Source organism: Hemicordylus capensis, chromosome 4 (genome assembly GCF_027244095.1).
Source record: "Hemicordylus capensis ecotype Gifberg chromosome 4, rHemCap1.1.pri, whole genome shotgun sequence".
NCBI classification, from domain to species: Eukaryota; Metazoa; Chordata; class Lepidosauria; order Squamata; family Cordylidae; genus Hemicordylus; species Hemicordylus capensis.
In genome coordinates this window covers 244,995,493-245,017,161 of record NC_069660.1, presented here as the reverse complement: position 1 = coordinate 245,017,161, position 21,669 = coordinate 244,995,493, and the positions used below count along the sequence as shown (strand labels likewise).

The 21,669-nt window shown below is 42.8% G+C and overlaps 1 protein-coding gene across 13 annotated transcripts in view; it reads right to left on the bottom strand.

Moving 5' to 3' along the window:
• The window catches only part of GREB1L (GREB1 like retinoic acid receptor coactivator), a 270,059-nt gene that overhangs the window by 101,693 nt on the left and 146,697 nt on the right, over positions 1-21,669 (bottom strand). For 11 of the 13 annotated variants that reach the window (XM_053243286.1, XM_053243284.1, XM_053243292.1 and 8 more), the window contains 3 exons: positions 16,001-16,177; positions 5,188-5,364; positions 3,267-3,389 (listed from right to left, as the gene is read on the bottom strand). In XM_053243286.1, coding sequence (XP_053099261.1) covers positions 3,267-3,389; positions 5,188-5,364; positions 16,001-16,177 — 477 coding nt within the window. Of the gene's footprint in view, positions 1-3,266; positions 3,390-5,187; positions 5,365-16,000; positions 16,178-21,669 lie in introns of those variants that run through there. The other 2 variants (XM_053243296.1, XM_053243297.1) reach the window with 2 other exon arrangements.

The following is a 21,669-nucleotide window of genomic DNA, read 5'->3' as shown; positions in this document are numbered from 1 at the left end:
GGCCCATCCATGCCCCACACCAACCTCAGAAGCAGCCTTGAGGGATAGGAGGAGCAATACGGAGAATCTGACGCACCTGGTGCCTCTCCAAGGACTGTTGCATCAAGCCAGGAGAACACGGGTGGTTTGGGCATCTGGACTGCAGTGCACCTTCAGGCAGGGCAGCCACCACCCACAGGTGACGTTGAACCAACAACACAACTGGTGTGGCCAGCACCAAGCAAGGTTGCATCGCAAGGAGGTCGGGGAAAGAGTGGGGAAGGATCGACAGGTGATGGGGCAAGAAAGTATTAGGGGGAGGGGACTAGTAGGTCAGGGCCTGGATCTCCAGCCTGTGAGGCAGCCTTTAAAAGTGGCCAGGCCAATGATGAGGGGCCAGAGGAGAGAGGGAGCTGCAGCTTCTTAGGAGAGGAGTCAGCTTCAGGGATCTCACTGCCCAGGGAGATCAGCCCATGCTGCGTTGGCAGTGTGGCCAGAGTGACTCTCCCTACCTTAAAGGCAGGGAGAGTCACTCCTGGTCTCACTGCCAACGCAATGGGGCCAATCAATCTCCCTCCCAAATGGAGCAGCACATCCCCGTTTAGGAGGGATACCACACTCCCGCATCTGATCTAAGATGCGAGGGCATGGCTAGCCAGCCCCCTGCATCTGACGTCAGATGGGGGGCAGGGGGCTGCAGCAGCGTCCGTACATGGGCTGCCACCAGCCTCCCTACACTTCTGCTATGTGCTTCCTTGATTTGTCAAGCACACTGCTGAAATAAGCTGAATTATTTTAGAACTGCTAATGACTTGTGTGCTTGTAGTTTTGTGTCATGATAATATTTTTTTCTGCCGGTTGCTTATATTTTTTTCTGCAATTGTTTTAATATCTTATTTTAATGAGTTATTGCTAGCTGTTCTATAGGCCTTATTAGGGAGGCACACATGAAAGTTCTAAATACATATAATAAATATATCTGCCTACAGAAAATGTGTCGCTTTCCATGACATATAATAAAACTGGTACTGTGTCCAAATGTGGTTGGTTGTGTGGAGAAACAATCAGGGTAAATATGTATATATTACATGGAGAACATTATAGTATCTTAACTGAAAGATTCTAATTCTAGCAGGAGGTTAAAAGGGCTTGGCAATGTGACCAGACAAGCAAACAGTGATACAAAAGAGAGTGGGAGGGAGCATAGCAGGAGGATTTACTGACTTGGCAAGTGTGAATCCAGACAAAAGCTCATCTATATTAGACTAGAATGACTTGTTTTGTGACTATATACTTCTATGCCATGAAAACTCAAAATCAAGATTTCACACACTCTTTGCTTTGTCTTTAAACGTTCTTAATCTGGTTTAGAAATTTAAATGACAATTTAAGAATGATTCCTATAACTTAAAAGTTTTTCTGACTACAGTGTTCAATTACTACTGAAACACTGAGATCTAGTGCTGTTGTTGTTGTTGTTGTTTTGGCACCTTTGGAGAGCAAAGGAAGAATCGGTATTGATATCTGTCTTGCTAGTGTGCTATTGATGACATACAGGGATGGGGCTGTAACTTAGTAGAAGAGTGCCTGCTTTGCATGCAGAAGGTCCCAGGTTGAATCCCTGGCATCTCCAGGAAGTTTTTCACATAGGGCTTTTAAAGCCCTTTAGCTCACATCTCCTCTGGAATGGAGAGTGTATGTTCACATATTGGGCAGATTTACCCCAAAGTCCCTGTGAGCTACTGGGGAGCTATTCACACACAATTCAGGTTTTTCACTGCACTTTAGAGTGCAGCCCGATTTATATCCGGGGATAAAAAAATCCACTTTTTGCAGCAGGTTTTTGGGATAACTTTGAGTTCACAGAAAAGCCTCGCATAAAACTTGTGGAAAAGCCTGCTGAGTGGAAAACTCCCCGGTGGGGCTGGAAGACTCCTGCCTGAAACCCTGGAGATCCAGTCAGTGTAGACAATACTGAGCTACAGTAGCTGGACCAAGAGGCTGACTCGGATAAGGCAGTTTCCTATGCTCCTATGGTTACAATGCAAACCTTTTAAAATAGGGCCAGTGTAGTTCCTGATATAGACAAATGTTGCTGTAATGGGCTCAGAGAATAAGAAAGAGGAAAAATTACACCTTCTATTTGGCCAACTTATATTGATGTAGGAGTATACAAGCTTTCAAATGACAGAGACCTTTTCATTGGGATTCTGACCCAAGTCTAACGAACTTGGAAGTTTCTATACTCCTATGCAGACATTAGGTGATTCAACAGAAGATAACCATAATGCCAACCAAGTTCTAACGATTACACACAGTGACACTGTCTATATTGAGGAAAAGATATTTCCATTTACCCAGCTCATTAAAACATACCATTTACAACAACGTGTATGAACCAAAGTATTGTAGAGACACTCTTAATCATGGTTAATGTGTTCAAGTTCAAGTTCTTTAATGTTACAGCCACAAGCCAAAACAGAAGAGAAAAATTACAGTTATATAATTGAATGTTAATAAGGATATTTTACTGTTTTAAATTTTTATTATCACTATGTTTTCAATTTTGTCATTTTTTTTTAACTAATTCTAATTTCAGCCTGTTTTAATTACATACATTCAATTATATAACTGTAATTTTTCTCTTCTGTTTTGGCTTGTGGCTGTAACATTAAAGAACTTGAACACATGGTTAATGTTGCTGCCAGCTAAACACTTAAATACAGTTAAGTCATCTGTGTGCCTAAAGAAATGGGTAGGAGGACGGGTCTGATCCCTTGGTCTGATCCCAGTCTCTTAGCCACAATAAGATCATCATCTGCATTGTACCCCTCTTCAGACATCAGTGGCAATGTAAATGAATCTATACACTGTCATCAAACAGGTGAAAACTAAGAGAAAACAATTGTATTCAAGGGAATGTTTCAAAGAGCTATTTACATAAATCCTAATTTCAGTCTCATCTAGACACTGAGCAATATACTGTAAATATTGGGAAATCTTTCTTCCCACTTAGCCATTAAGTAGGTAATGGCAAGCTTGTAAGCTGCACTCCACCAAGAGGCAGCATTTCAATCATGTGCCAACCAATCTTCTTTACAAGCCGCCCTGAGATGAATGCATGCTGGGCGATGAGATGAATGCACCTGAGATGAATGCACGATGGGGTAGGCTAGCTTCCTTGGTTGCCAGCAACCCTAAGCAGTGTCATCCGAGGTGTAAGTCACAACACAATCATCACTTCATCAATCTCTGTCTTTAGAAGAGAATTAATTCACAGTTCCTACCTGTCTGACTGAACCCTGGTTTGTATCCATTGGCTGCTCCACTCTCAGGAGTCGTGGATGGAGATGCTGAAGGGTTAGGTTTAGCAGAATGGCTAGCAGCAGAAGATTGCCTGCTTCTACATTCTGCAAGTGAAGCAGCTACATTACATATTAAGGCGGCCAGACTTCACAGTGAGACAATTTAGCATATCAGATGTTAAATACATAAAAGGGTAAAAAACACAATACAGCATATTTTTAAAGGCTATGTAAGAAACAAGAGTTCAGCCAAGAACAATATCCATGAAATTTTGTCAAAAAATGATTCATTTTAGTCAATCAATTATTTACCTTCCATGCAGTCAATAAGATACCACTGTTGGTTGAGGAAACTGAGGAGGGACTTAGGCAGAGTAACACTCAGACAAAAAAGGTTTAATACCAGATACCACTACCACCACCACCCCATGATCTGGGGTCAAAAGTTTATTATACAAGCAACAGCCTTGCCTCAATCCATCATCAATGTCACTTAGAGGCAGCAAAACATTTAGAATGTTGCACTGGTGAAGCAACACAGTGTAGTGCACAGCTGCACAGGTGTTGCTTCAGAGCACAAGCCACATGTGGGCAGAAAGGGAGTAGATGAGGAAATAGTAATGCTAAGCACAATCCCACCTACAACAAAAGGACCAGAGCCCACACCTGTTGCAACACTGCATTCACATAACATGAGTCAAAGCCAAAAATGCAAGTTCTACCTGCCTGAGAGCTGGTGTTGTGGTAGCAAGCATGACTTGTCCCCATAGCTAAGCAGGGTCTGCCCTGGTTGCATCTGAATGGGAGACTTGATGTGTGAGCACTGCAAAATATTCCCCTCAGGGGATGGAGCCGTTCTGGGAAGAGCAGACGGTTCCCTCCCTGCCTTCTCCAAGATAAGGCTGAGAGAGATTCCTGCCTGCAACCTTGGAGAAGCCGCTGCCAATCTGTGAAGACAATACTGAGCTAGATAGACCAATGATCTGACTCAGTATATGGCAGTTTCCTATGTTCCTATGTTCAAAGGTCATAGCCCCAACAAACCACCAAATGCTAACAAGGAATATTACACCAGCTGGACAATATCAGTGTAAAGCTAGAACAGTGAAAGCCTTTTGTAAACAGCCATAGGATTGGGCTGTAGGAGTATTCTGACATGGTCAATCCCTAGGGCCATCCCACATGAAAAATACATAGCAAGATTGACAGGATGAAGGTGATCTTTTAGCAACTTCTGGCATAAATACCCACACATGCTGATCACCAATTGTCACCTGGCCACTTGCTTTTGGGCCATAATGGTTTAAACTCAGGCTCCCTGTGATGAACTTCATCTGTTTATTAACTTCAACCGAATTCTTGACTTGCATGATTTTCATAAATCTTTAGTGCTATTAAATAACCATTAGTGTGGTGTAGTGGCTTGAGTGCTGGATTAGGACTGGGTTCAAATATGCACTTAGCCATGAAACTCACATGATTCTCTTGGGTCACTGTGAGCCTAAACCACCACACAGGGTTGTAGCAAGAACAAAGGGAAGGAACCACATACATTTCCTGAGTGCCTTGTTGCTCTCCTATTAAATGTCCAGTAAGTGACACATAAGTGTGTGTGTGTGTGTGTGTGTGTGTGTGTGTGTGTGTGTGTGTGTAGATAGATAGATAGATAGATATTGATATAGATATAGATATATGTGTGTGTGGTGTGTGTGTGTGTATATATGTGTGTGTGTGTGTGTATATCTCACACTAACAAAACAAGAAAAATTTAGGATTGCATATTATGATAGGAACCTCCCATTTATAAATAAGATTTTAAGATAAAACATCACAATTTACTGTTTACATAAGATTTAATTTTCTCCAAATCCTAGGCATGTCTAACAAATAGGATACTTGTTACCTTTCCAGCATATAAGGGGTCCCTTTGACAGCACACCTTGGGAGTTTCTTACTAGGTAGTACTTTAAGTGCTTCTGCTTCTTTGGCTGAGTGGTGAGCTTCAGGTTAATATGGTTGGAAAATTCAGTGAAATATCGAAATCCTCTTTCTCCACACCCTATGCAGTTTCCAGAAAAACCTGGGGGGGGGGACATAACACGTATTCAAATTATTTCCAAAATATGCTGTGAAGTGACAATTTGATTGCTATCTGCTAAGTATTCTTCTATTAAAAGGGTGTACTATTTGCCATCTACTCAGTTTATTAATACACTCCTCAACTGCACACAGATAGCAGGAAGAATGGGCAAACAATGGGCAGAGAAACCTAGAATTCTCAGTTCCCAGGGATCACCAACCACAGTTCCATTGGTTCTTACATATCCCTCAATTGAAGAGCAAACTTACAAAACTTGGCAGAGAATGCAGAGGGTTAGGAAAAGTAAGCATTTATGTTCGGATGCTCAACAAACTTTCACGAACCGATCTCTCTTTGCCAGAGTTAGAATGGATATGAGAGTCACATTTCCCTCCCAGAACTAAATGTTCCCTTTAGTATTCTGTTACTAGTATTCTTAGTAATGCTGCCTTCATTTGCCTTGCATTTTCAGAGGCCTCCTTTTAACTTTTACGTGGAAAAAAGGATTTAAAGTGGTCACAGGGAATAAATATCCTCTCTGGCCTACAGGGCTCCCTGGGGTAAGTTGTAATCTGCGTCCTCACAGTCACTGCAGTCTCCCCACCCCCGCCCTTCGTGGAAGTTCTGATAGGGTAAATATCTGATAGTAAATATTTGAGGCAAAGCACTTCGTTCCATTGAAACAAAAGTTGAAAGCTCATCGCAAGTACTGTAATCTCTTCCAAACAGAAAAGACTTGGGAAGAAAGGTTCAGAAGGTCAAACTAGTTTTGCAAGGTGGCCTAAATTACATCTTTAATTAGGCTTTACTGGATAGAGTTGGGGCTATATATTATCCTTGACCCATTGTTGATGTCCTACAGATTTCAAAGAAGATTTCTACATGACAAGAGAAGGCAAACAACAGTCAACAAGTGAGGTGTAACAAAGGCATCTCCTCAACATATTTCCTTGGTCCCTATAATCCATGATTAGGCAAGGTATTCACAATTAAGACCTGAACTGCAAATGCACCATGAGCAATACAGTCCCAGCTCAACTGGCTATTTTCATAACACTAGCACAGGCCAAGTCACATATAATGATCCTGGGGAATGCACTTAACGGTATTATTATTTTGAAAATGTTATCATTTTACACACTTACACAGTTTATATACGGCCCTTCCTAAAATGGCTCAGGGTGGTTTACATTAAAATCAAAAACACATAATAAAATAAAATAAAATAAAATAAAATTCAAACCAGATTAAAACTCATTAAAATTAAAACTCAAACTAGGAACCCTTTCTCACGATCGAGCGAGAGGGCTTGAGGGTGGGTAATGAGGAAGGCAGCGGAAGCTCGCTGTGCACGGTGCATTGCCCAGCAACGGGCAGGCGCCCAACAGTGTTGCAGCGCTGGCAGAAAGCAGCTGGTGCTGACACAGGATCAGTTAAAGAGGGTTAAGGCTCACTCCCTTAAACTCATTTAACAGCTCGGTCTCTTAGCCGAGCTGTTTGCAGCCAAGGGATTGCAGCCGAGGTGCTGCCAGGAGCCACATGGCTCCCAGCGGTTCCGATGGGAAGCCAAGCCCTCTTTAGTCTGTCCTGGGTGGTGTGGTCGCTGTTGGTCTGCACTATGCTGGGGGACCGAGTGTGATTGCGGCCTGTGCCAAGTGCTTTAGAGAAAGAGTGGGGAGTGGGTTAAGAAATATGTGGGATGGGAATATGATAAGTTGTGTGTTGAAATGTTTCTGCAGGTACGTTTATTTACCCACAGGAAATATTTTGCAGGTATATTTATTTGCATAATTTATATTCTTAAATTCTTGTGACTTTAGTTGCTGTTTGTGCCCTCAAGAACCCACGTGTAGGGGGAGGATCCTTAACTTGCAGCAGGGGGTAGGGTCCAAAGGCCTTTATGTCTATTCTCCAAAATTACCCAAATGCACCTCTGTGTGGGATTTCCAAACCATCTCCAGACAAAACCGATGGAGGGGGATTTACAGCAGCCAAAAGTGTAGTCCTAAAACTGAGACACGTGTGTGGAAAACATCTGTTTACATATTTTAACAACCCTCATATTTCAAATCAGCTGGTATAGTGGCGATGAAATACGCATGACAAACCTGCAACAAGACTCCTCTAAAGACCTTCTTTATTGCATATATGAAAAAGGAAATTAATCCAAAAGGTTTCTATAAAAGCAAACATTTCGACATTAACACATCATAATTAGTGCTCAATGTTTCACTGTTTGAACTGACATCCTTATGTAAGTAAGCTCTTCCAGCCAAACACCTGAAGTTAATACAATGGGGACGGGGTAGGGGAGAGAGAAGATAACAAAACCTTTCCCAACTCAGTGCTGACAAAGAGAAAGCAAGGGGAAAGAAGCAAGTTCAGCAATACAGCCTTTAATGGCCAATATACTTCAACATTTATCTCAGTTCCTCCTTACCATTAACCTCAGGTTTCAGTTTATCTATGTGCAATGCTTCCCTGATTTTTCTTTTACGTGTACAATGTTCTAGTTCCAGAATGCACATTTTTCTTTTAAGTGTACAATGTTCTAGTTCCAGAATGCACACTTTAAGTGGCATTGTTTTTCCATCCTCATATTGTTGTAAGAACACTCTACAGACAGTCTGGTATATATCTATAGAATGCACGCTCTATGGAATTGCTTCCTATTTGGGTACTGTGTAAAGTGTCTTGCCAGTAGAATAGACGAGGCATGCTGCTTGGAAAGAAACTCGGGCTGGCTCTACACTTTATCCCTGTTCAGGCATTCAGCCTGCATGCGTGGAGCGTTGGGAAATGGGACTGTACCAGCTAAGACACACACCCTGCAGTCGCTGGCTGCAAGAAGCACACTTAAGGGAGTGTTCTGTGTTTGGGGAAGAACTCTTCCTGCATTCAACACTTACCTCTGCAGACAAGTGCTGAACATGGAGACACATGGGGGCTTGGCTAGGGAGGGTGTGGTTACCCAGAATGCTTTATCATTCCCCATATTAACCCTAAGAGGCACCTTTTTAATGTGACGATTCTCTTTATTTAGCGGGGGAGAGTAACTGACCCTATCCACCCCCAGCACAGTACCTCCAGTGACTGTTGCTGGTGTCTACCTTATGTTTCTTTTTAGATTGTGAGCCCTTTGGGGACAGGGATCCATTTTTGTCTGTCTATCTATCTATCTAGCTAGCTAGCTAGCTAAACCGTTTTGGAAACTTCTGTTGAAAAGCAGTATATGAAGTTATTCCCACGATCACTAGAAACTGGGCTGAGGGAGCCCAGCCCGGTTTCTAGTGATCGTTGGAACCACCAGGCTCACGGGTAAGCCCAGTGGTACCATGGCGGCTAGCCCACCTAAGTAACCCTCCCGCCAAACGAGGTTAACGGAGTGAGCACTCCGTTAACCTCGTTATTTTGATCAGGTGCCAGCCGTGGCTGATTGCAGCCACAGCTGACACACTCGGGGTGGGGGAGGAGAGGGGACCCCTGGAAGGCACCTTCCACTTGTGTGGTGCACTTGTGTGGTGTGGCTGATCCGGCCACCCAGCAACAAATGACTGCTTGTGTGTGGTGAGAGCAGGCTAAGCCTGCTCTCCCCACCAGACCCCTTCAGGGCTCTACACCTTGATTGCATGTTTAGGTTTAACACAGGAATAATGTCTGCAGAGATTATTTATGTGATCTCTCCAGGCATTATTCCTGTCTCTCATGAACTCTATGTCCATAAGAACATAAGAACAGCCCTGATGGATCAGGCCTAAGGCCCATCTAGTCCAGCGTCCTGTTTCACACAGTGGCTCACCAGATGCTACTGGAAGCCTACAGGCAGGAGTTGAGGGCGTGCCCTCTCTCCTGCTGTTACTCCCCTGGAACTGGTACTCAGAGGCATCCTGACTTTGAGGCTGGAGGTGGCCCTCCGACTAGTAGCCGTCGATAGACCTCTCCTCCATGAAGTTATCCAAACCCCTCTTAAAGCCATCCAGGTTGTTGGCTGTCACCACATCTTGTGGCAGAGAATTCCACAAGTTGATTATGCATTATGTGAAAAAGTACTTCTGTTGGCTGGTTCTAAATTTCTCTCTATCCACTTTCTCCACGCCATGCATAATTTTATAGATCTCTATCATGTCTCCCTGCAGTTGTCTTTTTTCTAAACTAAATAGCCCCAGGTATCGTAGCCTTGCCTCATGAGAAAGGTGCTCTAGGCCCCTGATCATGTTGGTTGCCCTCTTCTGCACCTTTTCCAGTCCTTTTTTAGATGTGGTGACCAGAATTGTATGCAGTACTCCAGGTGTGGCTGCACCACAGTTTTGTGTAAGGGCAAACAAACAAACAAACAATTATAATCTTAGCAGTTTTATTTTCAATCCTCTTCCTAATGATCCCTAGCATGGAACTGGCCTTTTTAACAGCTGCCGCACATTGAGTCGACACTTTCAACGAGCTGTCCACCACGACCCCAAGATCCCTCTCCTGGTCAGTCACCGACAGCTCAGATCCCATCAGCATATACTTGAAGTTGGGTTTTTTTGTCCCAATGTGCATCACTTTACACTTGCCAACACTGAACCGTGTACAAAACCATTGAACCGTGTCTGTGAACTGTGCCCAAAAACACAGAGTGCATGAGACACACATATATCTTTAAATACCCAAATAGATGTTTCTGAAAACCTTAGTCCAGTCAAGATTCAGACCAGTGGCGTAGCAAGATTGAAGGCGGCGTAGGTACAAACTCTAAAGCAACCCGCTGCCTCTTCACTCCTCCCCCCCCCACCTCTGCCAGCAACAGCGTGGCTCCAGCCCCCATGCTCCAGCCAGGTGAGCAGCTGGGCCTGGGAAACGGCAGCAAAAGTGCTGTGCACAGTGCCATCACTGCACACCGCCGCTCTGCTGGCAACTTTGCTCCCACATGATGACAGAGGCATGGCTGTGCTCCGGTTACGGCTGAGAAGTGTCAGCGGACTGCGCACAGCACTGGGGATGGGCAGCACCACAGCAAGGCCGCCCTTCTCAGGGCCAGGCAGCTTTGGAAAGTGTGGGTTCTTCAGACTCATCCGCTCTATTGACGCTCCACCTGATTCAGACTCATAACCACAAATTTAGTGATGTGCATGGAACCGCAGTGTTCCGGTTCACAGCCAGGCAGAAGGGGACTCTTTAAGGGTGAGGGAGGGTTCACTTACCCCTCCTGCCACTTTCCCCCCACCGGCGCTCCTTTTTTGAAAAGCGGCAGGGTGGCAGGGAGGTACGTGACATGTGCATGCGCAATTGCACATTCTGAAGCCTTTTGCTGAGGAACGGGGGAAGGCGCAGCAAGGAGGTACACTGCTGTCCAAAAGGCTTTTCAAAAAAGGAGCGCTGGTGGGGAGAAAGCAGCGGGAGGGGTAAGTGCACCCTCCCCCACCCTTAAAGAGCCACCCCCTGATGTCAAACCACGACACCACCCCCCAGCAAACCGTTTCGCAGGCCTTTAGAACCGGTCTGTGCACATCACTAACACAGATGTTTAGAGAGGTATATGTATCACCTACACTGTGTTTTTGCTGTGGATTGCGCTTTTTAAAAATTTCAATACTATAAACCATAGAAAGGGTAAAAGTAAGCCTGTACTCCTGCATTAACACTAGGCAGAAAGAATCCTAGTTGGGATTATAAAAATGATTAAATGACAGTTAAGAAGCTGCTTGGTTACATAGCTGATTTACACTGTCCTCATACTGAAGGCATGTTGCAGCCATTGTAAGTTCAATGGTTATTAAGAGAAACATTTGCAGCAGTTCAGTTGGCAGATCAAAACCATAACTTCTTGCAAGACCTCACTCAGTTCATCTGCACATTTAGTTCAGCAAATGACAGTTGTAATTCTATTAAAACTAGAAAATATGAAAAGACCAGAGTACAACAGAAACACCAGCTGTTCTTGCATCATACTTTAAACATATTTTTTTTTTAAAAAATGCAAACAGAAAAGTTATCTGAATGAACACAAAGATATGAGTTGTCTTGAAGCACAGGTCAAGAACATCCTTGGAAAATAAAAACAAAAAAGTTGAAAACTAGTTCTCTGTTTTACTCCATCAATCTTTTATAGCAAGGTTGTACTTTTGCTTAATATACTGATTTCCATCTCTTTCTGATACTGCTTAGAACATTGCTACACTTTAGAATGTGACTAGGTGGAGTGGGTGCCACCAAGTGTAGGGCAGGGGAAAGCATGATAGTGGAAGCCAGGCAGACTAGATAAAGGAAAGTGTGTTTAGAGAGCTCTGCACCATTCTGGTCCTGTCTCTGACTCTCTGTTCCTGCAGACTCTAGCTGGAATGATAGCAGTCCTGATTTGACAATCAGGATGGCAAATGGATATTTACCATCTCGTACCCAAGACTTGAACCTGAATGAGCATGCCTATCAGATGTGCATTGTGGAGACCTGCCTGGTGAAGAGTTAATTTCTCTCACCAAACCCACCAGTTTCACAGTGCGGCATGCATCAATCTCAGTTTGACAGGCAGAACGAAGGTGTCATTGTTGTCCATTGTGATTTCACCTCTCTTGCTAGGCATCCTGGCTAGGCATCCTGACTAGGCTTCCTGTTCTCCAGTTATAAGCACCAGTTATAAGCACCTACATCTGGTGCTGGCTCCCAACACAGGGCTGAAGTTCTGCTGGCATACTGTCTACCCTGCTACCTAACAGTCTACTTGCCTGAGCTAACGAAGGTGACCTCAGAAGTGGTGTGGAGGATCCCACAGATCACTGTTTTGGGAGATTTCAGTCAACACATTGAGGCCACCTTGTCTGGTGCAGTTCAAGATTTCATGGCTATCATGGTAACCATGGGCTTGTCTCAGGTCACATTTGATCCAACACATCATGGGGGGCATATGCTTGATTTGGTATGTTCCTCCAGACAGGAAGAGGAGACCAATTATCATTACCTATCTAGTGAGAGCTGTATTCTGAGTAGCATCTAACTTCTGCAAAAATGGCATACTTATTAGAATGGTTCACCAACAGAAGTGGGCAGATTCTGATGGTTTTCAGATGAATTTGGGGGACTTTTTCTGCTGATATATGAGACAGCCTCTGGAATGGGGAAGTGACCTAGGCCATAGATACAATAGCTCTTATGCTGAGAAACTGGGGCAATGAAACAAGTGGAACAATGGCTGGAGTACAAGTAGCAGAAGACTGAAGATGAAACACAGGCTAGTGGCCAGGTTAGGGCTTACTCTGTGGCAGTGATGATGGCAAAAGAACATTTATTTTCCCTCTATCATTACACCTGCTTAATGGCTGGCCAGCAGAGCTTTTCTGAATGATATTATGCCATTCAGAAAATTATATATTATATCATATGATATTCTAGCCAGCAAGACCAAAATATGATGAAACATATGCAAAACATTTCACAGATAAAATCACTCGTATCTGTTCCATCTTGCAGATTGTTTAGATCAGAATCTAAAACTGAAGTTGCAATGACACTATCTGATACTGCTGTTAATACCTTTCAGTCTGTTCGCCTTCAATATGTGGATAGAGTCTTGGAGACCAACCACCTGCGAGCTCAATCTTTGCTCATCTTGGCTGAATATAACTGCCAAAGCAGATCTATCTATCTGGTCCGAAAGTGGACAAAGCCTCACTGAGGCAGGGCATAGCCCCATGGCTGTGGTGAGGTCCCTCCCAAAATTTCCTGCAATTTTACTGCTGCCATTTTGCTTTGTATTGGATTGCAATTATTTTGTATTTTCCATTAAAGCTTGTGAGTCACTTTGCTTTGTTTTAATAGAAAAGTGGGTAGAATAAATTAATAATCTGCTCTCTGTCCTGCTCTCCCATTCTTCCTGTTCTTTTATTGCCTGCCCCACTCGATTACATGTAGTCTCCCCACCCCACCCCGTTTTCAAAGGAGACATGGCATGCTCCCCATTCTGTGCCACATGATAGACAGACATAAGAGGGAACTGCAGGTACAACAAGTCAGCCAGAAGCTTCCTCTAAGGAAGGGCCCTCTTAAGTGGGCCCTTCTACGTAAGGAAGACAGCAGAGTCACAGGCTCCCATAAATAAAACATGCTAGATTTTATCCAATGATGGCCAATTAAAGCCAAAACCTGAAACAAGAAACAATTTATCCCCCACCAACCTTGCCCCTGGGGCAGAGCCTGCTGCTATTGTCCCTTGTCCTCTCCACTGTCACACTGCACTTCCTGCCTCCTTTTTCTCCTCTCCTCCCTGGCCCTGCCCTCTGGGACAAAGTCTGCTGCCACTACCCCCTTTTCCTTCTCACCTCCCATTCCCGGGCCACATGTGCCACTCCTCACCACTAACACAATTGCTGCTACTGCTTTTCCAGCTTCAAAGCAGCATCCAGCTTTGTGTGCCTAGGGTCCATCCACTCCTTGACCCATCAACGCTGCCATCACTCTGTTGGGTGGTGTCTGATGGTGCACAAGTGAGCAGGTTGCTGCTAATTGAGCAGCAGTGGAGCACTGCTCATGGATCATGGTGTGGAACCAGGTGGTAGAACACTCCCCAGGAAGGAGAGTCAGGAAGCAAAAAAGGAATAGCAGCAATGGACTCTGGCTCACGGGGCAGGGCAGGCAGACCAAAGGGAAAAGAGTGGGCAGGGAAGAGCAGTGCTGCATTTAGGCACAACTTAGGGCCTCACATTATGAGGGGCCTCTGACTAAAAATAAATAAATGAATTTCAACCTTTTCATAACTGGTTGAAAAATAAAGGAGCAAGGGAAAAGGATCTGTTTCTCTATGAGAATCTATGAGCCCCTGGTGGCGCAGTGGTAAAACTGCCGCTCTGTAACCAGAAGGTTACAAGTTTGATCCTGACCAGGGGCTCAAGGTTGACTCAGCCTTCCATCCTTCCGAGGTCAGTAAAATGAGTACCCAGAATGTTGGGGGCAATATGCTACATCATTGTAAACCGCTTAGAGAGCTCCGGCTATAGAGCGGTATATAAATATAAGTGCTATTGCTGTTGCTATTGTTCTGACATGATAAAAATACTATATGTTATTTTTGGCCACAGTTATTTATCATACTGAGTTCATAAATCTGTGCAGAGACCCTATATGGAATTTTATTAGACCAGGGTCTCATTTAGACCAATGCCCACCATTATGGATACAGGCAGCCTCTTCAGCTGAATGTTGCTGTAACCATGAGTAGTGTGGTGGGTTGGAGGGTGAGTGACATGCCGGGCTGGGACTTGGGACTTCCAGACCCGTTTTGTAATGCTGTGGGGCCTTTGAAGCTTGACATAGCTTAGGGCCTCAGCAGGTCATAATCCGGCCCTGGGGAAGAGTGATGCAACAGCAGAGACGAGGCGGGGCAGGAGGAGATAGGTGGGGTGATGCCCTTGGCAGGGCTGTGTGATAGAGTTATCCCTGCCTTATCATCTCCACAGTGTGAACAATCTGTCATGGAGACACACAGTTTTGTTGCATTCCAAATGTTATGCTGTCAAATACTTGTGCTGCAGACCTGTCTCTGTCTTTGGCCTATCTCAGAGTCCCACATTCCTGTTGTAAAACAGACTCTATAGAGTGATTCCTACCTGCAGCTGATAATCCTGTTGAACTGAGCCTGCAGAGATCACACCCAGACCTGTCATCCCTCCCCCAATACTAGAAAGAACATCAGGGCATAATTTTCTTTCATTTTTTCCCCTGGTCCTTAAAGCAAGGGAAAGAAGCCACGGCACCACCAAGGCATTCCTTTCAGATAGTGCTGTTTACATTTGACAACATTCTTGCAGAATTTATTAGAGAAAATCAAGATAGAAATCTGATGGCTCAGGAGAACACACACACACACTTTTTATCATTCATGGCAGCCAAGCAGTGGCAGAAAAGGTTGAAAACTCTTACTGGCCATCATTTGTGTGTGTCTGTGCATGGCTTATACCAGGCTCCACCAACATTTTGTACATCAAAAAATGCAACTAAGTATGGTGTCAAAAACCCAAGAGAGGCTGTGTGTGCAGCCACTATAGCACTACAGTGGTTTTCCCTGAGCCAGAAAGGTGCTCTTTCTACCTGGGGAAAGAACAAGATGACATTGGGAGGTGGTTTTACATTAGTAATTGCTAATTGTCCCAGGCAAGCAGGAAGTAGCTATTTGCAACACTGATGAACAAGCAGTAATAGATCAATGGATGTGACAGGGCAGGGCTATCAATGCATATACGATAACTACACAAGACAGCCATTTTGGTATAGTGATTATAATGTTGGACTAGGACTGGTAAGACCTGGGTTCAAATTTCCATGCAGTCACAAAGCTTACTTGGTGAACCTGGGCCAGTCACAGCCTCTCAGCCTAACCTACCTCACTGGACTGCTGTGAGTGAGGAAAATAGAGGGGACCATTTATGGTGCCCTGATCTCATTGGAAGAACAAAATAATAATAAACCAATGCATATTCCAAATGTTCAAAATGTGGTAGATATGAAATATCTGACTTTAAACTGAAAGATGGAATTCCAGCCTTATTTTGAAAGGGTTTTACTCTGGTGAGAAATTCAAGTCTTGAATTAGATCTAGCATGATCTCAACCCAGTTTTGGGGCATTATAAATTTGTCATGGCACAAAGAATAATGAAAACCATTTACCTAAAAGTGCATTTTTTCCATGGACATCTGGCAAGAACCTCTTGTCAACAGCACAGACTAGAATGTGCTCAGGAAGATTTGGAGACTTGGCTCCTACCAAAAGGAAACCTGCTGGGATATCGATCTGTTCCATACACAACGATACTAACCGCAAATCTTTGCCTGCTTGACAAAAACCTGAAAAGAAAGGATACATCATAAAATATCTATGATCGATTTATTGCTTTTTAAAAAACAATTCAGAACAGCTACAGAGAACTCTGGTCATTCTAGACTTTAGAGTATGTGTGTGTTTCATGAAACAACTACCTATCTTGGGTCAATAATTCATCCAGTCTTCTAAAATCCATAGTCAAAGAGTACTAGTTAAAATAGTAAAATACAAAACCAGTGTAGACTCATAAAAGCAGTTTGTGTCCTACCTTTTATTGTTGCATGTTTGAAAGGGACCTGTAAAAAATTGGAGGAAAGAGAGGAGCAGGGCAAGAGCAAGGGAAAATGTCGTATTTGTACTCTCTCCCAGTCCCCACACTCTTCCTCATTCTGATAGAACTAAGGCCGTTTACATACCGAAACAGCCTTGCACAATGTACACCACTTGATGGATCAGCAACTGCATATCGCATATGCATTTGAGTGCATATGCTATCTGCACTGAATTGCTTGCATAGTTGTATTCACTTTTGTATGAACATCTGAATGTACATTCAACTGAAAGCTATGCAGTGCAGCTTTCCATGGCATATGGATAAACTGCTCTGGGAACAGCTGCTTCAGCCCCTCTACTGAAACCTGGATGGACCTGGCTTGATCAGAGAGGCTGTGGCAGGTATCCTATTTGAGGGCAGGAAACTGGGCTCTGAAGAAGTATATTCTGCTCCAAACCAAACCCTTGCCCTTCTTTTAGTCCCAAGATTGAAGGGAAGCAATTAACTATTACAAAATGATGTATAGATGGTATTTAACGCCTAAAAAATTGGCACTGATGTATAAAAACGTTTCAAACAAATGTTGGAAGTGTGGGCATGTTGAAGGTACTTTTTTTCATATGTGGTGGACCTGTGGGAGGGCTAAGGCCCATTGGGACATGATATACAATGAATTGAAGAAGATACTTAAACTGACATTTCCTAAGAAGCCAGAATCCTTCCTGCTAGGAATAACACAAGGAGCAATTTCTACAAATAATTTAACTTTTTTTATGTATGCTTCTACGGCGGCCAGAATATTATATGCACAGAAATGGAAGACTAATGAACTGCCTTCAAAAGAAGATTGGCTGATAAAAACTTTAGAATATGCGGAAATGGCAAAACTTACAACACTGATTAGAGACCAAAGTTTAGAACGTTTCAAGGAAGACTGGAAACCCTTTTTGGTTTATTTAAAGAATTATTTCCCTACTATGGATCTTACAGCAGGATTTGAAATCTGAAATGCAGGTTGGGCTGATTAATGGTAGTGGAAGGTTTAAATTTGTATTTGTGTTTAATTAATATTACTATAAGGGTAAAATTTATAGTTAGTATCACGAAAAGAGGTGCGCGGGAAGTCAATTTGTGTTCATTATGATTGTGATGATTGTTATGGTTATTATTATTGTTAAAACTCAATAAAATTTGAACTGGAAAAAAAAGAAAAGATTGAAGGTAAGCAATTGGCATGTTGAAGAAAAACAAGTCTAAACCCAGGTCTGGGTGGCTAAGACCTGGCATCTGTGTGCTGCTCTCTGCTGCAAACATTGTGATGGAGCCTGAGGGCAACACACAGACACAGCCCTTGACCCTGATGGTTCCAGGATCTGGGGGCAAGATATTTGGGGTCCTTTCCCCCCCCCAAAGGCCTTCTTGCATACTTCACAGGTTCCCCCATATTCAGGAAACCAATTAGTCTCTGTCCCTGCAACTGTTTTGGCATCCAGCACTAGGGGTGTGCACAAATGTTTCGGCGGGACGGGAAGCGATAGCTTTAAGCATGAATAAAGCATCTCCTTACCTGCTTCTCCAGCACCCTGCCACTTTTCTGGGTGTGGTGCCACTCAGAAGCCTGTGTGTGGCCTCGGGGCTTCACCCAGCAGCCTGCACATGGTCATGGCACGCAGATTTCTGGGTGAAGCCCTAAGGCCATGTGTGGACTTCTGAGCAGCACCACACCTGGAAAAGCAGCAGGGTGCCAGAGGAGCAGGTAAGGACCTGCTCTAGTCTAAATAAGGATCTGCTAAATAAGCCCAGATTATTTTGTGCCTCTGTGAACATATCACCTTGAGGAAGATCAGTCAAGCACAAAGAAATAGAAAGCTTGAGCTACAAAGGAGAGTGGTGGAATGAGATCTTTCTTTTCCCTTCACAATCTGGCCCAGTCAACTGAATTCTGGGAGTAGGACTGTACTTATTTTGTTTTGCTAATCAACATTTGTACTGGAACAAAACGTTTTCAAGCCTTTTATTTTCCACAAATGTGGGTGGGGGGTGGTATCTGCAGACATAATATTCGTAACAATGAACTTACAATTTAAAAATATCTTTTTTAAACTGTCTCTTCAGAGGAAGAGTGCAACCTTAGGCAAAGTGTGCCGTCGAGTCGGTGTCGACTCCTGGCGACCACAGAGCCCAGTGGTCGTCCTTGGTGGAATACAGTAAGGGTTTACCATTGCAATCTTCCATGCAGTATGAGATAATGCCTTTCAGCATCTTCCTATATCACTGCTGCCCGATATAGGAGTTTCCTATAGTCTGGGAAACATATCAGTGGGGATTCGAACCAGCAACCTCTGGCTTGCTAATCAAGACATTTCCCCGCTGCGCATACTGACGCATATATACACAAGCATTCATGCACATACACATATACACACATTTTTTAAAAAAAACATTTTTATTTGTTTCTATAAACAATGCAAACATTTGAAGAGTCATCAGGACAAATGTTGAAAGGAAGTATTTTAAACCGTTACGTATAAAAAGTTCAAAGGTCAGAGTCCAAAAACGTTCACTAAACCCTTATCCAAGAAGATCCTTCCAGAAGATGTTGTGAGTGAAAGTGTAGAATAATAGAATATTAGAGTTAGAAGAAATCTTGGAGGTCTTCTAATCTACCCCCTGCTCAGAGCAAGGAAGTGCCACAGCTGTTTGAAAACCACTAAAGAAGAAGAGTCCATCACTGCACAAAGCAGACTGTTGGTTGTGTCACAAGGATGATCTAGTGCTGTTGATGTACAAAATGAAGATAAACCAAATTGCAGGAAATGCATCTAGTGCAACTTTTGATGACCTAATTTTATTTGCTCTAATAAAGGAATTTGTCAAACTCTCTGATACGGAACTTCAGTGATGACTGATCTGTTTCCATGCCTCCAAAGTTTTGTTATTTCTAAGTACACTGCTATCAGTAAAAGAGCCATAAAACCCTTAAAAGTCCTTGTGGGGGAGCCCTCAAACATAGACATGTTTGTTACTTCCTGCTTTGCCATTTGTGAGATTTCTTTAAGAACTTTTCCTCAAAAGATTTAAACATATTTCAGCTCCACCATATATGGTAACATGTATTCATTATAGATGATCCTGGTTTTTAGTGATGGGGGGAGGATTCTGGCACATTAAGGGTATGCTTTGAAGATAATTTCACTCCTAGGTCTTTTCCCTTCAGCAGTTTTAAGTCAACTACATTCCCAGTAGATTTGATCTATAGAGTTTGTAGAGATCAGAAACTGTCCTTTTGGTTTATACTGTAGAATTTAGAATCAAATTTCAAATGTTACAAGAGATGTCTGATTCCTTATTGAGTGATGTACAATTGGTGGCAAAATATAACATTTGGTGTACTTGTAGTTAATTAACTTTCACTAAGTCTAGTTTTCTCTAATTTGTGAATCTAAAATTGTTTGGTTATTGTTATTAAGGTTTCATCTGTAGAGGCCTTTTGATTCCTATTCTTTAAACGGATTGTGCTTGGATTCATTGTAAGAACAATGGATGATCTGTTATTTGTATGAGAGAAGATAACAGAGGAGCTAGCTTTTACCTAGATCTTTCAAATCTGTTATTTCTCTGAAAAGAATTACATGTACATACCAAGCCTAGGCCATGAAAAGATCCTGGCTAGAATGGGATGGCTCTTACAGAAAGTTTCATGTGGGGAAAAGTCTTCATAGATATTGTCTGTATCCATGCACAGCAGAGGAAGAAGCTGTTGTGAGTAAAATGCATCATAATACCACCTCACACTGGGCATACCAACACCACCCTGTTGTACACATTTGTACATTGTACTTTTCCTTTGGTGAACAAAGGAGCTAAACAGTTTCTGTCATTTACTGAGACACTTAGGAAAGATGTGTATGGGCGACACTTGAAAACAAATATGTAAATAAGTTTAGCTAGAACTGACTGCTATAGGTCCCAACCAAGGGCCAGTTCAGATAACCCATGCCCACATCAGCCCTACACATGGTAACATCAGGGCCACTGGCATAAATGTACCCGGCCCGACATTACTCAAGGATGTGATAACTCGAGCAGAGCATGTCTTTTACTCAATAGAAAGGGGTGGTCGTCTGAATCGCCTCTCTACACATGCTACTAAACCCTGTTTAACGGGTTTTGTGCCTGCTGTCCTTTTAAGTTCAGTGGCACTTCTTGCAAATCTAGTCAGGATGTAAGCCAATATCTTTAGTGCTGAATGCTGATTTATCTTTTCCAATTGTAATAGCTGAGATTGTAACTTTAAGTTATTTTATTTTTAAACAAAAAAAATTGCTAACAATTTCCTGATTTACACTATACAGTGGTCCCCCGACTTACGAAGTACTCGACATCCGAAGATTTCGACATACGAACGACAAAAAATACCGGAAGTCGTTGCCGGTTTAGATGCGGCTTCCTTGACCTACGAATTTTTAGACGCGGTTTCCTCGACCTACGAATGTTTCCGGACCTCCGTGGATGCGCTTTTTGACTTACGAAAATTCCGACCTACGAACGTGCGTTCGGAACGGATTATCTTCGTAAGTCGAGGGACCACTGTAAATGTAAATATAAATTTACACTTTTCCTGATTTACACTATATAATATGCAGAAAAGATGAAAGACAGAATCAGTGAGCCAGAGACTTTTCCTGTTCTGTACCCCAAAATAATTTTGTAGATTTGTAGTGTGCGTTCTCTCATTGGTTCAGTGAGTGAACAGTAGTTTTTGTAGCCATGCCTATTTCTCTCCCCTAAGCTCCTACAATTTAGGAAAATTAAGTAACTCAACAGCCTACTGTTCCTGTTTCTATGTATCTTTTTAATGGTGGTTGTTTTGGTGTTCTACAGTTTTTACTGTTTAACTGATGTTAAGGTTTTAAATGTTATTTTTATGGAGTTTTATTGTATTTTAACTTTTGTAAACTGCGTTGGGAAGCTTTATGAAAGGCAGTATAGAAGCTGTACAATAAATAAATAATTTTTGAATTTCCATCCCCAAACTTATAATATCATTAGTTAATATATATGCCAATACCATATTCATTTTGCCACTATCCAAAGCTTTTAATTCTCAGCGTGTGCTTATTAATTTTCTATAAATTTGTTTGCTATCTGTTTTTTTTGTACAGGGTTTCAAACTTAAAGATCTCAGCATGCAGTTCCTTTTCAGTCTGTCCCCCCACCCTTTTTTATTATATTCATTTT